The sequence below is a fragment of the Patella vulgata genome, chromosome 1, assembly GCF_932274485.2.
Source record: "Patella vulgata chromosome 1, xgPatVulg1.2, whole genome shotgun sequence".
In the NCBI taxonomy this organism is placed as follows: domain Eukaryota; kingdom Metazoa; phylum Mollusca; class Gastropoda; family Patellidae; genus Patella; species Patella vulgata.
Window position 1 is genome coordinate 82,521,460 of NC_065879.2, and position 15,493 is coordinate 82,536,952.

The 15,493-nt window shown below is 36.4% G+C and overlaps 1 protein-coding gene across 1 annotated transcript in view; it reads left to right on the top strand.

Annotated features, from left to right (window-relative positions):
• LOC126824067 (phosphatidylinositol 4-kinase beta) overlaps positions 1-13,577 on the top strand; it is a 33,648-nt gene extending 20,071 nt beyond the window's left edge. The window contains exons 10-15 of the mRNA XM_050553243.2: positions 222-374; positions 1,484-1,666; positions 2,022-2,287; positions 3,235-3,370; positions 4,135-4,255; positions 5,076-13,577. Of these exons, the coding sequence (XP_050409200.1) occupies positions 222-374; positions 1,484-1,666; positions 2,022-2,287; positions 3,235-3,370; positions 4,135-4,255; positions 5,076-5,260 (1,044 nt within the window). The 3' untranslated portion in view covers positions 5,261-13,577. The remainder of the gene's footprint in view (positions 1-221; positions 375-1,483; positions 1,667-2,021; positions 2,288-3,234; positions 3,371-4,134; positions 4,256-5,075) is intronic.
• The last annotated feature ends 1,916 nt before the right edge of the window (positions 13,578-15,493 follow it).

Sequence of the window (15,493 nt, forward strand, 5' to 3'; positions counted from 1 at the left end):
AGGGCCCATGTACAGGCTGGCATGCACGTAAAAGATCCCTTGGCAGCTGGAATTCGATATAAGAGTGGGCCGTAGCGCCACTGTCCAGGCAAAATTTCCCTCACAGCACACTGCATGGTGTATGCTCGTCTTTATTAGCTCAGTCAGAGCAGTAGGACTTTAAACCCCAATTCATTTCATTTTTATCAACCGTATGAAACCATTTCTGTTTCATTTGACAGTTTGCATTAAAATGTCGACCTAGTGATACAATATCCCAGATGTCCACGGAGAGTTCTACCAGTGCTGATAGTAAGGAACCTGTTTATATAGCAGCCGGTGATATACGCAGACGGCTCTCAGAAAATATCACCGCACCAAAAGGAAAGTTTGAGGTTTGTATCAAAATATTCTCATTCTATTCCCAGTTGATTTATGTGCCGTCTTCATTAGCCCAGTTGGAGCAGAACAGTGGGACGTTAAACCCCATTGAATTTCATTTTGATATATGTAAAGTTGGGTGGAAAAAAATGGCAATTTTTTTCCCACTCAATCCTGCATCCAAGCATTTTGTTGAGAGTATTGTTTATTTATATAAATCCCATCCCTTCCAAGAAGCTAACCGTGACATTGAGTCAAGTGGCGTGGTTTTGATTCCCCGCTTGTACGTGACAAGGAGTAGGGTCGCCTGTCCAACCTTGTGGGTTTTCTCCTGATCCTCCGGTTTCCTCCTACTGTTAAAGAACCCTACGTGCAAGCAAATAATTGAAATAAAGTTGAACCATGTGTTATACCTGAAGTGACCTGGTTTGTGTCAAGTGGACGTTAAACCCCATTTCTCTCTCTTTCCTCCCACTGCTAAACACCCATATGCGCAAGCAATTTATTGAAATAAAATTGAACCATGTTAGTCTCGAAATGACCTGGTTTGTGTCATGTGGACATTAAACCCTATTTGTCTCTCTGTTATTGATATCATATGCAGAGGATGTTGAATATTACAGAACTATCAGTGGATCATATCTTTGCAAATACTCGACCATTTTTGGATTGATATTCCTTTTAGAGATTCTATTTTCACAACATCCTTCAAATCGCAATCGGCAGATGAAATAATCTTATGTGATAGAGGGGGTTGGATGGCCAAATGGTTAGCACGTGCATGCTGTATCATAAAGCCTGTCATTGAGTCAACTGGCGCGGTTTTGAATCCCCGGTTGTACGTGACAAGGAGTAGGGTCGCCTGTCCAACCGCGTGGGTTTTCTCCGGGCCCTCCGGTTTCCTCACACTGCTTAAGACCCCTACATGCAAGCGAAATATTGAACTAAAAATTAAACCATATGTTAGTCCCGAAATGACCTAGTTTGTGTCGAGTGGACGTTAAACCCCATTTCTCTCTCTCTCTCTCCGTTTTCGAGATTCCATTTTCTTAACATCCTTCAAATGGCAATCGGCAGATGAAATAATGTGATAGATTCATTAATTCTTTACACTTTAATTTAGAGAGATCCGGATGACCCATCAGCAGCAGCTCTTAAAGAACCCTGGGAAGAGAAAGTACGTAGAATACGTGAATCATCACCATATGGTCACATGCCTAACTGGAGATTAATGTCAGTTATAGTGAAATGTGGAGATGATCTAAGACAAGAATTACTTGTTTATCAAGTTTTAAAACAATTACAGGTCAGTTTTTTTCTACCTATAATAATCTGTAAGTTTATTTCTGTTAGCCATCTTATTTCTTAGTAATACCCTCACTAAGGAGATTCTGGGTTCGATTCCAGTGTTGAACGAGAATTTCCTCAGAATTTTCCTGTGTGGTTTCCCCTACCTGGCAAGGAACAGACTCCAGCTTTTCGGATGGGATGAAAAAGAGAGCTTCTGTAGCATGAATTTGAAAGATATGGAAATTAGGGAAAGCTTTTTTCAGCTGCAGTGTGTTTGACAAAAAATGCTCCTCAATTAAGAGTCGATCAAGGACCTAAATTAATAAAAACAATGACCTATGTTTATGTGTTTTAATGTTTATATTTTGTAGAGTATATGGAGACAAGAACACGTACCCCTGTGGATATTTCCATATAAGATTATCGTAACATCTAACAACAGTGGTATGATAGAGCCAGTCCTCAACGCTATATCATTACATCAAATCAAAAAGCACAGTAAAATGACATTACGTGATTATTTTATACACGAGTTCGGTCCACCTACTAGTGAAGAGTTTTTAACAGCACAGAGAAACTTTGTACAGAGTTGTGCCGGTTATTGTTTAGTGTGTTATTTAATGCAGGTTAAAGACAGGTAAGATTTATCTCCCTTGGGGGATCACGTGGCTAAGTGGGTAAGATGCTGGCTCGCTAGCCTGGAGGTCGGGTGTTCGATCCCTGCATTGGCCGAGAAAGTTCATCCTGATTTTCCGGCGTGGTTTCCCCATGTCAGTGATGCAGGACGGAGGGCCTGACAAGGACAGCTATCTAGTCGTTCAGATGGGACGAAAAACCGAGGTCCCGTGTACACATTGGCGTGCACGTAAAAGATCCCTTGGCAGTTGGAATAGATATAAGAGTTGGCGATAGTGCCGCTGCCCGGGCAAAATTTCCCTCATAGCACACTGTATGGCGTATGCCTGTCTTCATTAGCCCAGGTTAGGAGCAGAACAGTAGGACGTTAAACCCCATTGACAAGGAGAAACTACCTCAGAAAATCCCAATGAACTTTCTTGTCCAATGCAGGGATCAAACACCTGACCTCCAGGCAACTGAGCCAGCATCTTACCCACTTAGCCACTGTGGCTCCCGTCCCCTGAAAGTAGTACATAGAGTTGCTGTTGATGTAAAATTTACCTCATTGACATGTAGCAGAAAAGTAAGATGTTTAACCCCCTGCTTCAAGTTCTTGCTTATCTCCCCTTAGATGGATATCATGTCTTGGGGGATGCTCGATTGTCAGTCCAGTACGTCCAGAATTGACAGAATTACAATCGAGTGACGCAGAATTCAGTCATGACACAGTTCTTTCAGTCCCGAAAACAGAGGTGGTATGAGTAAATTTTGACGTAATCAAACACAACGATTATAATTCAGCTGTCATGATTGGTTGAGATATTTTTTAATTCATACATTGTTGCCCAGAATCCCCCTTTTCACTCGATTGATACTATTTTGGGGATCGAGAGAATTCAATTCTGGAACGTTCAATCTGTGTATTAACAGAAGTATATTTTATTATAATATTATTTTGCATTACAGACATAATGGTAACATTTTACTGGATGCTAACGGACATATTATACATATTGACTTTGGTTTTATCCTGTCAAACTCACCTGGTAAAAATCTCGGATTTGAAAATTCAGCATTTAAACTAACCCATGAATTTGCAGAGGTACAGTATAATATTTTTTTTTTTTTTGTTTAAACGAATATTGATAATTTGTAGCATTTATAATTATTTGTACAGGTCTTCCTAATACTTAAAAGATCCTATCAAATGATAATATGTTCCCCAGCAGGTTTTGAGTGTACTATATGGACAAGGAATGGAGAATGATGTCATAAAATATCAAAGTCTGTCAATCAATGCGTAGTTGTCCAAACAGGCGGGGGGGGTTGATTGTCTAGTGGTTTTAAGGCGTGCACATGAAATCACAAGGTCTGTCATTGAGTCAAGTGCGTCACCTGCCCAAGTTCATGGGTTTTCTCCGGGTCCTCCAGTTTCCTTTTACTGCTAAAGACCCCTGTGTGCAAGTGAATTATTGAAATTTAATTGAACCATATGTTAATCCTGAAATGACCTAGTTTGTCTCAGGTGGAAGTTAAACCCCATTTCTCTCACTCTCTCTTTTGTTCCAAGTCAACTCTCTCTCTCTCTCTCTCTCTCTCTCTCAGTCTGTCAATTAATGTGCAGTTGTCCAAGAAACAAGCAACCGTAGTCGTTTTTCGGAAGAGAATTGCCCCCAAGAAGAACAACATGTTGGATAACTTTCGAGAAAATTCTGTGTGAAATATTTGACCATTTTGGCAGGTACACTTTCAAACAAAGGTTGCCCATCTTAGAGCATCCACAAGATTTTTCAGCTTGATCAAGGGCAACAACTCTGCCGAACAGTCACTGATTAGTATAAAAGATGTTATTGTTGTTTATTATAGGTTATGGATGGGTTAGGAAGTGATATGTTTGAATATTTTAAAATTCTGATGTTACAAGGTTTAGTTGCTTCCCGTAAACATATGGATAAAATATTACCACTAGTTGAAATCATGCAGACAGGTTTGTACATTATTATTATTATTACTATATAAATGAACCCACGGTGGTTAAGTGGGTAAGACGCTGACTCGCTAGCCTGGTGTTCGCGTGTTTGATCCCTGCATTGGCCGAGAAAGATCATCAGGATTTTCCAGTGTGGTTACCCCTTGTCAGTAGTGCAGTACGGATGGCTTGACAAGGAAAGCTGTCTAGTCGTTCGGATGGTATGAAAAACTGAGGTCCTGTGTACGTAGAAGATTCCCTGACAGTTGGAATTCGATATAAGAGTAGGCCATAGTGCCGCTGCCCAGGTAAAATTTCTCTCATAGCACACTGCATAGCATATGCCTGTCTTCATTAGCCCAGTCGGAGCAGAACAGCAGGACGTTAAACCCCATTTTGTTTCATTTGTACATTTTAATATATCAATAACTAAACAGAATAGAATGGTTGAATCTCTGCTATTCAATAGATACCACAATTCCATCTGTGTCTATAAAAAAACTCTTTTAGTGGTTTCTGTTGGGCTATAGAAGAAACAACTCTATTATTTGTATTTGTTGTGCTATCGAAGAAATAACTCTTTTAGTTGTATTACTAGCGCTATTGAAGAAATAACTCTTTTAGTTTTTCTCCGGTTCCTCCAGTTTCCTCCCACTGCTAAAGACCCCTATGTGCAAGCAAATTATTGAAATGAAATTGAACCATATGTTAGTCCCAAAATGTCCTGGTTTGTGTGGAGTAGACATTAAACCCCATTTCTCTCTCTCTCTTAAACAATAAATAATGCTCAGTTGTAAATGTGTCAGTATAGAGGACAATCTCTAATAATTTATTTCAGGTTCCCAGTTGCCATGTTTCAGTAAGGGTGTGAGTACTATTCGTTCACTTAAAGAAAGATTCCACTTAAATCTAACAGAAGAACAATTACAGTTGTTGGTTGACAACATGGTGGAATCAAGTCTGCACTCCTTGACAACTAAACTTTATGATGGATTTCAATATTATACAAATGGTATATTATGAGACGGTCTCATGATTTTATTCTGGAATCGAGTTGTGCCCTTTGACCTAAGTTCTGACAGAAAGACAAAACATTATTTTTAGACAAGACACACAGATCAAAAAAAAAACAACTTTGGAATTAATCAGGAATTTATTGTAAAAAAAATTTAAAAAAAAAAATTGACGAATGTCTCTTTTTTAAACAAATTGCGAACAAAGTGGTTATTTCTAATGGACTGAATGTCTGTTTTGTGTATAGAAAGTTTGCAGGTGGTTGAAATCTGTGAAAGTTTATGTTGAACAATCATAAATGGTGATATGGATCGACGCGGACGCGTAAGAGAGGTTTAACATCTACGTTCATTTCACACAGACAAAAAGATAGCCAATCACAGATAAGAGATAGGCAGCCACAGAAACGAGATAACCAGTCACGCACCAGAGACAGGCAATCTCATGCAACCGCTGAAACAAGATAGCCAATCACGGGCAAGAGAAAGGCAATCACAGATAAGAGATAGGCAGCCACAGAAACAAGATGGCCAATCATGAGGCAATCCCAGGCAGTTGCAGAAACAAGATAGCCAATCACACGCAAGAGATGGGCAATCACAGGAAAGAGATAGCCAATCACAGATAAGAGATAGCCACAGACAGGAGAAAACCAATCACAGACGAGATAGCCACAGACAGACAGGAGCAAGCCAATCACAGATCAATCCTATGTGTACTGACACACAGTCATTAGAACGAGATGTCTGCCACAGTAGTTAAGAATTAATGTAGTGTCAGTCTTTCCTCCATATTCATAAATTGTTTTAGAAACATTCATAAACAATGCTGTAATTTCCTGCTTTATAGATAACATTACATTAACAAACCATTTGTTCCTGACATCAACTAAATAGTTACATCAATATAACATGGACTTCTGGCCATTGCTTGTAGTGAGTGATGGAAGACTACACTACACACAACAATAACTAATTGACAACTAGTTTCTCTGTATTTTAAATGTGATTCCTGTTCATCACACATTATGTGAAACCAAGGCAATGTGTCTATATATTTATATTGGTGACTGCCGTTTGTCTGTTTTGGGTAGGCACCTACACTAGGGCGGCTCAAAGCTACAATTTGCAATATAAGGGCAGCTGAGGAGTGAGATAGGACCTGTAGCGTTGCAATATCTCTTCCGGTTTTGAAGATGTACTACTTCCGGTTCCAGCTTGTGTGTATATATATATAAATATAGATATGAGTGACACAGGCCTTGTGGCATTGCTCTACCTCTTCCGGTTTCAGCTATTCTCATGCAACTGCTAGTGTATGTTTTATATGTAGATATCAACTCTACTGAGTGACAGTAAAGGCCTGGAGACATTGCACTACCCCTACCACATCCAGAGTTATACTACTTTCATTTTCAGCTCTACCTGTACATGAATGGGTAAACAGCTAGCTAGTGTATATATATTTATAGATATCAACTGTAATAAACCTGTGTATATAAACGTGTAAATAACAAACTGTAAATAATGTCTCTAGAAATATATCATGTGCGAAATATGGTCACAATATTGCCAAATTTGTATTTTTAATATCTATGTCAAAATATGTGATTCTTAGAAAACAAGTCTTTTTCACGCAAACCTAAATCTAATATGGATGGCAACTATGGTTGTCATTAACCCTTTGAATACTGAGTTCTGAAGGTTTCTCTGCAAGTGCACAGAGTTACTGTGATAGTTATTGCCTAGATGTGTGGCTGTAAATAAGTATCGAGAATTGATCGCACGTATTGTGGGCACTACATTTTTTGTTGTCTTGGTTTAACGGCAATATTTCACCTGGTGGTGCCAGCAAAATATATGTGAGGGCCGCAGCTTCTCGTATTGTTGGAAATCCAGACACTTGGTTTTAAAGGGTTAAGGGTTTTCGTGAATTGGGCTCTTGGGGATATAGGACGATGATGGAAATGTTCTGTAGAATTTGCATCCGACTAACACAAATAGAGGATTTTTACCTTTAATACAGAAATCCTGGAATGAAATTTTAAAAAATCAAGAAATTTGTCTAGAGAATATAAGGTTTTTAATATTTGCATATTTATTGTTCACTTTGCAATACAAAGGAATATTTTGGTTAGTTGGTGAGCTACTTAAAGATTTTTCCATCAGAGATTGCAGTCACCCCATTTTTATTTTTTAATTTATTTGGTTGATATTATGTCCATCTTAGTGGTGTAAGCAGCGTATTTTACTTCTAAATTCTATGTCCATCTTTAATATTACTTAACTCCTATTTCACTTCTGTTTATTGTAATTTGATGATTTTTAATTGTCCAAGGAACAATCAAGCCAAATTTCATGTCGATCATATTTGTATTAGCTGAGCAATACACTTTTTTCGAAGTGTGTCGTCTCCAAGAACAATTATTTCCAAGGAACAAGCATTTGCCAAGTTTTATATCGACTCTACTTGTATTAGCAAATTATAAGTGATAGGCTTTTTTCGAAGGATGTCGACTTTACTTGCATTAGCTAAGTCATAGACTTTATTCGAATAATGTCGACTTTATTTGCATTAGCTAAGTCATAGACTTTTTTCGAAGAATGTTGACTTTACTTGTATTAACTGAATCCTAGACTTTTTTGAAAGAATTTCGCCGCCAAGAACAAGATGAGTAGCAATTAGGGCCAAGTTCCTCTTCCGACAACTTAAAAATCCTTATATTAGAATTCTGCTGGTAATTAGTGGGTTTAAATTCTCACGTCACAGTTTTATGGAATACGATTTACTGCATCTTACAGACAATCTCGTTAAAACACAGATCCTATTTCGTTTCGTTTTATATAGTTCAAAATTTCGTTTTACTTGCCTTTACTACAGTAGAATCTGGAAGAGTTGTTATCATTGACGTGTTCTCAATGGTGTTAGGGATTGGTCAATGAAACGGTCTGTTACGGCGAGTTCTTGGGCTTTTAATGCACGAAACTGTGGGTAAACCACTGGAAACGTTAACGCTGATTGATAAATCAATGTGTGACGTCATAGGGTCAAAAGCCGCTATAACTTGTCAGATCTTCATCTAGTGTAGGCCATCGAAAGTATAAAAAAACGAAACAAAATATAGATCTGTATTTTTTTAATCAGATTGTCTTACTAAGCGACATTTCATGATTGCTTTATAACAAGTAGAGTAGCCTAGTTGAAGTGTCGCTCAGTAATAAACAGTGATTGTATTATTCCATAGAATTGTGACCAGTGTATCTCAATTTAATTACTAAATACAATTTAAACAATTTGGTTAAATTCTGTCTAGATATCTTGTATTTAATATTTTACTTTGTTCTCTAGTCAAAGGAAACATATTGGTATTCTCTCCAATTTATGTACTGTCAAGCAATAGATTTATGCGTCAAACAATTAATGCAACTTACCATACAGTAAGCACTGTCTGTGTGTGTGTGTGTGTGAAATAGCTTTATTTAACGTCCGCTTCCATCGATATGATATCACAGACAAAAGAATTTCATTTGAGTAACGCAATTGTGTTGTAGGTTTGGTTGAACAAATTCCTTCTTAATCCAAAAATTTCAGAATCTCCTTTCTTACAAAAAGGGCCGAATTAGCAGCTTTATAACCCCCCGGGCAAAGCAGTGCACTGGGGCCCCTACCTACACAACCACTCACAGTAAGGGTTAGGGTTAGAGTGCACTGGGGATCCTACCTACACAATCACACACAGTAAGGGTAAGAGTGCACTGGGGTCCCTACCTACTCAACCACTCACAGGAAGGGTTAGGGTTAGTGTGCACTTGGGCCCCTACCTACACAACGACTCAAAGGAAGGGTTAGGGTGCATTGGGGCCTCCTACCTACACAACCACTCACAGGAAAGGTTAGGGTGCACTGGGGTCCCTACCTACACAACCACTCACAGGAAGGGTTAGGGAGTATTGGGGCCCCTACCTACACAACCACTCAAAATGTAAATGGTCGATAAAACTAAAATCGGTGTTTAAACATTAAAAATACATCCTCCTACAGCAAGTATTAACACATATATTAGCATAGGGGAACCCGGGACTTAGAACAAATATATGGATGTAATTAGTTCTGTATGATATGATGATTTATATTGAGCCTAAGATATATTGTGTTAAGGCCACATCAAGTTGATTTTCTGTTTCTTCAGGAACACCTGTACAAATTTTCGGTCTTATTTCTTTGGGAAAAAAGCCTAATTTAAAGCCAAAAGTACTTGGTTGTGCTGTTCAAAAGTTTTTAGTTCCAAATTTTCAAGTTTTGAAATTTTAAACAACATATCTTTCACATGATTTAAGTGGCTGTTTATTTACCAAGACCTCAAAGAACAGAAAATTGAGTTTGTGTGGCCTAAATCTGTTTTAAGTAAACTAGTCAACTGTTATATAATTATTTATTATAGATTACATTATAAATATTATATCTTCTACTTTTATCTTTGAGAGGGGTTTGGTGGTCGAATGGTTAACATGTGCATGTTGGATCATAAGGTGTCATTGAGTCAAATGGCGTGATTTAGATTCCCCGCTTGTAAGTGACGAGGAGTAGGGTCGTCTGTCCAACCTTTTGGGTTTTCTCTGTGTCCTCCCACTGCTAAAGACCCCTACGCGCAACAAATTGAACCATATGTTAATTCCGAAATGACCTAGTTTGTGTCGTGGACGTTAAACTCCATTTCTCTCTCTCTCTTGACAAGGAGTTGGGTCACCTGCCTTACCTCTTCATACTGCTTAAGACTGTTATGCAGAAGCTGAAAAAAAAAATGTACTGTAGGTTAGTCCCAAAATGAGTAATTTCTCCACACCAGGTACATGTAGAGTGACTGGTAGATAAAATCATGATGTAAATATATAAATAAATAAGGCAGGTTAACATGTATATTTCGAAGTTTACATGTATATCTTATAGTTTATATGTAAAGCTTGAATTTACATGTAAAGCTTAAAGTTTACATGCAAATCTCGAAGTTTACATGTATATCTGGACGTTTGCATGTGTATCTAGAAGTTTACATGTATATCTGGAAGTCTTCATGTATATCTTGAAGTTTACATGTAAATCTTGAAGATTACATGTATATCTCGAAGTTTACATGTATATCTCAAAGTTTACATGTATAAGTTTACATGTATATCTCAAAGTTTACATGTATATCTCAAAGTTTACGTGTATATCTCAAAGTTTACTTGTAAATCTCGAAGTTTACTTGTAAATCTTAAAGTTTACTTGTAAATCTTAAAGTTTACATGTGTATCTCGAAGTTTACATGTAAATCGTGAGAGATACATATGTAAACTTTGAGATATACATGTAAACTTTGAGATATACACGTAAACTTTGAGATATATGTAAATCTCTAAGCCGGTCTTACAGAACGAAATATATAGTGTTTATTTTATAGATATAAAAAAAAGTTGACATATTTGAGATATTTTTGTGATGTTCTAGCATGTTTTATTTATCAATAAATGTATTTATTTTTTATTTTTTCTCTCTTCTATATATAGTTACATTATAATATTTATTTTACAAATCCTAAAGGCCATACCAATTTGAATTTTTGTTCTTCCAGAATACTGCTTTAAAGATTTTTACAATTTGAAACTTTTAAAAAATCAATTTATTCCACAGGAACATCCCCGGTTTCACAAAACATTCACAGACTTAAGTTAAGAATTTACTGAAAATTGTTCGCCTTATTTTAACAAAAATATACTCCTGTATAAAACTTCTGTTGTTTTAATGTAACAAATACATCAATAAGAAACTATGTGTAAATTTTTGTGTTTATGGGTCAAAGATATTTCTCATAAACAGTGATTGAAAGTTGAGTAAATTCTTAAGTCTGAGAATGACTTTGTGAAACTGGGGCCTGGAAGAACTTAAAATTAGATTGGATTGGCCTAATGTTTAGGCAATATTATAATCAATTTATATCCATAACTCAAATTATGTCCTTACTCATTCTCGGTATCCCCAGTGGTATCGTTTCATTCTTTTCCAGTAACTCCTAGATCCATTCACGGAGGAGACATATAGTCAAATTTTTATGGATCAGTCAAAAAATTCTCGAGTGGGCTAAGGGAAGTAACTCACATTTTGTTACAACTAAGATCAACAAATCAGACATTGGTATGTAAACTGTTTTTTGATTGGTTCATAGAATTAACCTACGTGGCCAATGAAATCATCAAAGACAGATAATTTGAATTGGTGAAAACCCCATGAATGGAACCAGGGATTATTGGAGTAGAACGGAACGATACCACTGGAGATACCGATGATGGTCCTTACTTGGCTTAGTATAAAAACATAATATTATAGTAAGGACCTTTTAAAGTATCTAAAATAAACCACACATCTTAAATTAGTTGGGTACCAAAATAATGTCTGTTTACATTTAACCACAATATCTAGGGTAAATGAGTGATGTTATTTTAAGGTGTTTGATATAACAATGTTTATTCTGCTAAAATTTCTGGGCCCTTATTCACGTAAAACTTAAACTAAGTTACAACCGAAATTTTAAGAAATACTGCAACTTCATTGGATATATGCAAATTGATTTTACTGGTCAGCCAATCGAATTGCAGTATTTCTTAAAATTTCGATTGTATCTTAGTTTAAGTTTTTGTGAATAAGGGCCCAGAATTAATATGTATATTTAACAACGATTTCGAGTAAAACTGTTTAAACAGCTAGAATTTCTAAATTAATATGCATATTTTGCAATTAGTATGATTACTGGAATAAGCTTATTTCCTCTTTGAAGACAGAAAAACTAAGATTTTTATTTGAACTTGATGAAATGACGTTTGCTTAGTAACAAGGTAAAATAGATTACATCTTTTGTAGATTCTGAATTAAGAGAATTTGCTCCGATTTTGTCTAGAACATCTAGAGATTCTATTATAAAAGTGCCTCTTGTCTATGCAAAGGTATGATTTCTTGTCAGATAAAATAGATTTTATTCCTTTAAACATACATTATGCAAGAGCTAAATCTGGCTATTGCAGGTCTTTCTTTAGGCCTGAAATGTTATCTAAATTATTAGACATTAATTAACTTATCCAGACCATAATCAATTCTCGATGTCATCGCTAGCCTGCGATATTTAGTGGATTGGAATATATTTTGTGAAGGATGATTAAACGTAAAAATGGAGAATTAAGATTTGTTTTTTATCATACCGACTTTAGTAATGATGTTCGAGGTTAGCCTAAAATTCAAAATCTAATAACTTGGTTCAGAGTGGAGCAATTTGACTGAAATTTTTAGCATATTCTTTTTACGTTATCTAATTTTTAACTATTATAACAAGAACTGTCAACTCTTTATCTAAGCTCCCATAATGCCCTTTAATGATTTTCTAAAAGTAGATGGAATTTACTTATTGATTTTCTAAAAGTAGATGAAAATTACTTATCGATTTTATAACAGAAATGGATAAAGTTAGTTGTAGGATAGTTTGATGGACTCTATTTTTTAATTATTATAGCAAGAACTGTCAACTCTTTATCTTATCTCCAATAATTCCCCTTTAAGGTGTACTGTACACTTGAATAATGGCATTTAGCGATTGGAAACAACAAAACTAACAGTTATATTGGACAACAATCACTGGTTTATTATACACAGTGCTTGAAAACGATAAGAGATAAGCCCTACTGTTTGAAACCTTGTAAACAATAAGAGATAATAGGCCCTATTGGTTGAAAACTTGTGCCTGTGTATTAGAAACTTGGTGCCACGGTGCGTTAGTAAGACCTTGGCTTGCTAATCTAGAGCTCTGAGGTGTTCCATCCCTGCATGGTTCCCCCTTGTCAGTCGTACAGGACGGATGGCCTGGCAAGGGACAACATATGGTAGTTCAGATAGCCCCCCAAAAACGAGGTTGTGTGTACATATTGGCGTGCATATAAAAGAACCTGAAACAGATGGAATTCGATATAAGAGTAGGTCGTAGCGCCAATGTCCAGGCGAAATATCTATCATAGCACATTGCATGACGTATGCCCATCTTCGTTAGCTCAGTTGGAGCAGAACAGTAGGACGTTAAACCCCAATCATTTCATTTCTGTATAATAAACCAATGATTTTTGCCCCATATAACATAAAACATTGAATAATAATATTAGGAAGTGAACATAAAGTAAATATAAATACTTGCTAGAAAGAATGTGAAATATGATGACGGTATTTTTATTTTAGCTTTAAACTGTTTTTGTGTAAATAATGTTTTGTTATAAATAATGCTCAAGTGTCAAATAAAAGTTATCGAATATGATTTTATTGCTTTGTAATCTTTATACGCCCACATTGAAATGTGGTCATATATTGTTGTCGCCCCGGCCCGCCGTCTGTGTCTGTTCGTCAGAGTTATGGCCTCTGAACACTTTGAAAAATCTTGTGGACATTCTATAGGCTAAAGTTAATATCCGATTGACTTTAAATTTATACAGTGCTTTAGGTCATGAGATGCACAATCCTATTGATTTCCAACTATTTCCGATAATTACTGCCAGAGTTAATCGCTTTGATATATCTTGTGGACATTGTAGAGGCTAAATTTATACGCACTGTTTAAGGTCATGAGACGAAGAATCCTATTGATTTTCAACTATTTACGATAATGTCTACCGGAGTTATAGCCCTTGTTCTCTTTGAAAAATCTTGTAGCAGCACTTGAGGCTAAAGTTAATATTTGATTGACTTTAAACTTATACAGAGTGTTTAAGGCCATGAGACAAAAAATCCTATTCATTTTCAACAATTTTTGATAATTAAGACCCTTGATCACTTTGAAAAATCACGAGACAAACAATCAAGACAAATTCTAATGTTTTCTGATAATTACTTCATGGGTTATTAATCGTAATCAGATGTTCATGGTTGTAAATGTTCTCATTACTGACAAAAGAAAATAATATGTGACAACACTCGTTGACTGCCCAGACGACTTAGCTGCTGTGGGCGTATGTTTCGTTGCCTAGCAACCTATCTTTGATTTTAATGAACTGTTTACCCTTAAATTTATGTATTATACTCCTATACTTGTCAGCCTTTCTTGCCGTGCATCCATCTCAAGGCTTAAAGCTGAACTCCGGTTACAAAAATACTGAAATAATTAAATAAAAAAAAAGTTAACGCCACCAAACTGACAAGAAACAAACTGTAAGTGAGATCGGCTAACCTTTCCAGGTCATAAGCCTACATGTTTAATTCACACATTAGAAACAAGTATGGCGGCTTGGGGGTGTTAATTTTTTTTATTTAATTATTTCGATATTTTTGTAACCGGAGTTCAGCTTTAAAAGGAGAGTGGTCTAATGTGCGACAACACTTGTTGACTGCCCGGAAGTCTTAGCTGCTGTGGGCGTAAGTTTCGTTGCCTGGCAACTCAATTTGATTTTAATGAACTGTGTAGGGTGTACCCTTATGCATTATACTCCTATACTTGTCACACCTTTCTTGCCGTGCATCCATCTGAAGTCTCAAGAGGGGAGTAGTCTTATGTGTCTGCTTTAGATCATAAAGTCAAGGTTCCAATATGTTTTAATTTGGAGGCAGACCACCATTAAATTTCATCATCTCGGTACCCACGAATTGTAGTTCGTCTATTTATAGCAATTCTCTCTCTCTTTTCTCCCCTTTTGCATGCCCATCTTTGTTGATTTTTTGGTCTAGAATGGACGAAGAGGGTTTGAATTAACATTTTCTGCCAGGTTTTGGTAAATATTCATGATTTTGAGGCGGAAGGATAAGAGGGTTATCAGGTTAGCTACGGCGATATGTACGGCAACTAGTTACATGTTTTTAGTATGCTTCTTCAAGTTTGTGTATCTCAAAATTTTGGTGGTCAACCTCATACAAATTTTAGTGCAAAGACATGACCATTTGTTCCTCTGTAGTGAAAAGCATTCCGCCCAACGAAAATTTGGGGAAAAGTTGGAGGTGGGCAAAGAGGCCAGAATTAACATTGAAGTCAATGGGGAAATTAATGGTGGTCTGCCTCCTATATATCATTAAAATTCTGTCTATAGTTGTCTCCCCCTGTCCAATGGTGTACCTATATATAGGCATGAATATGAGTTGAGATGTGAAACATGTGATTAAGATCAGATCATAAGGTCTGTCATTGAGTCAAGTTGCGTGGTTATTACTTTATTATTTTTTGTGTAAAAGTCTAGAGTTCCAAGTCGC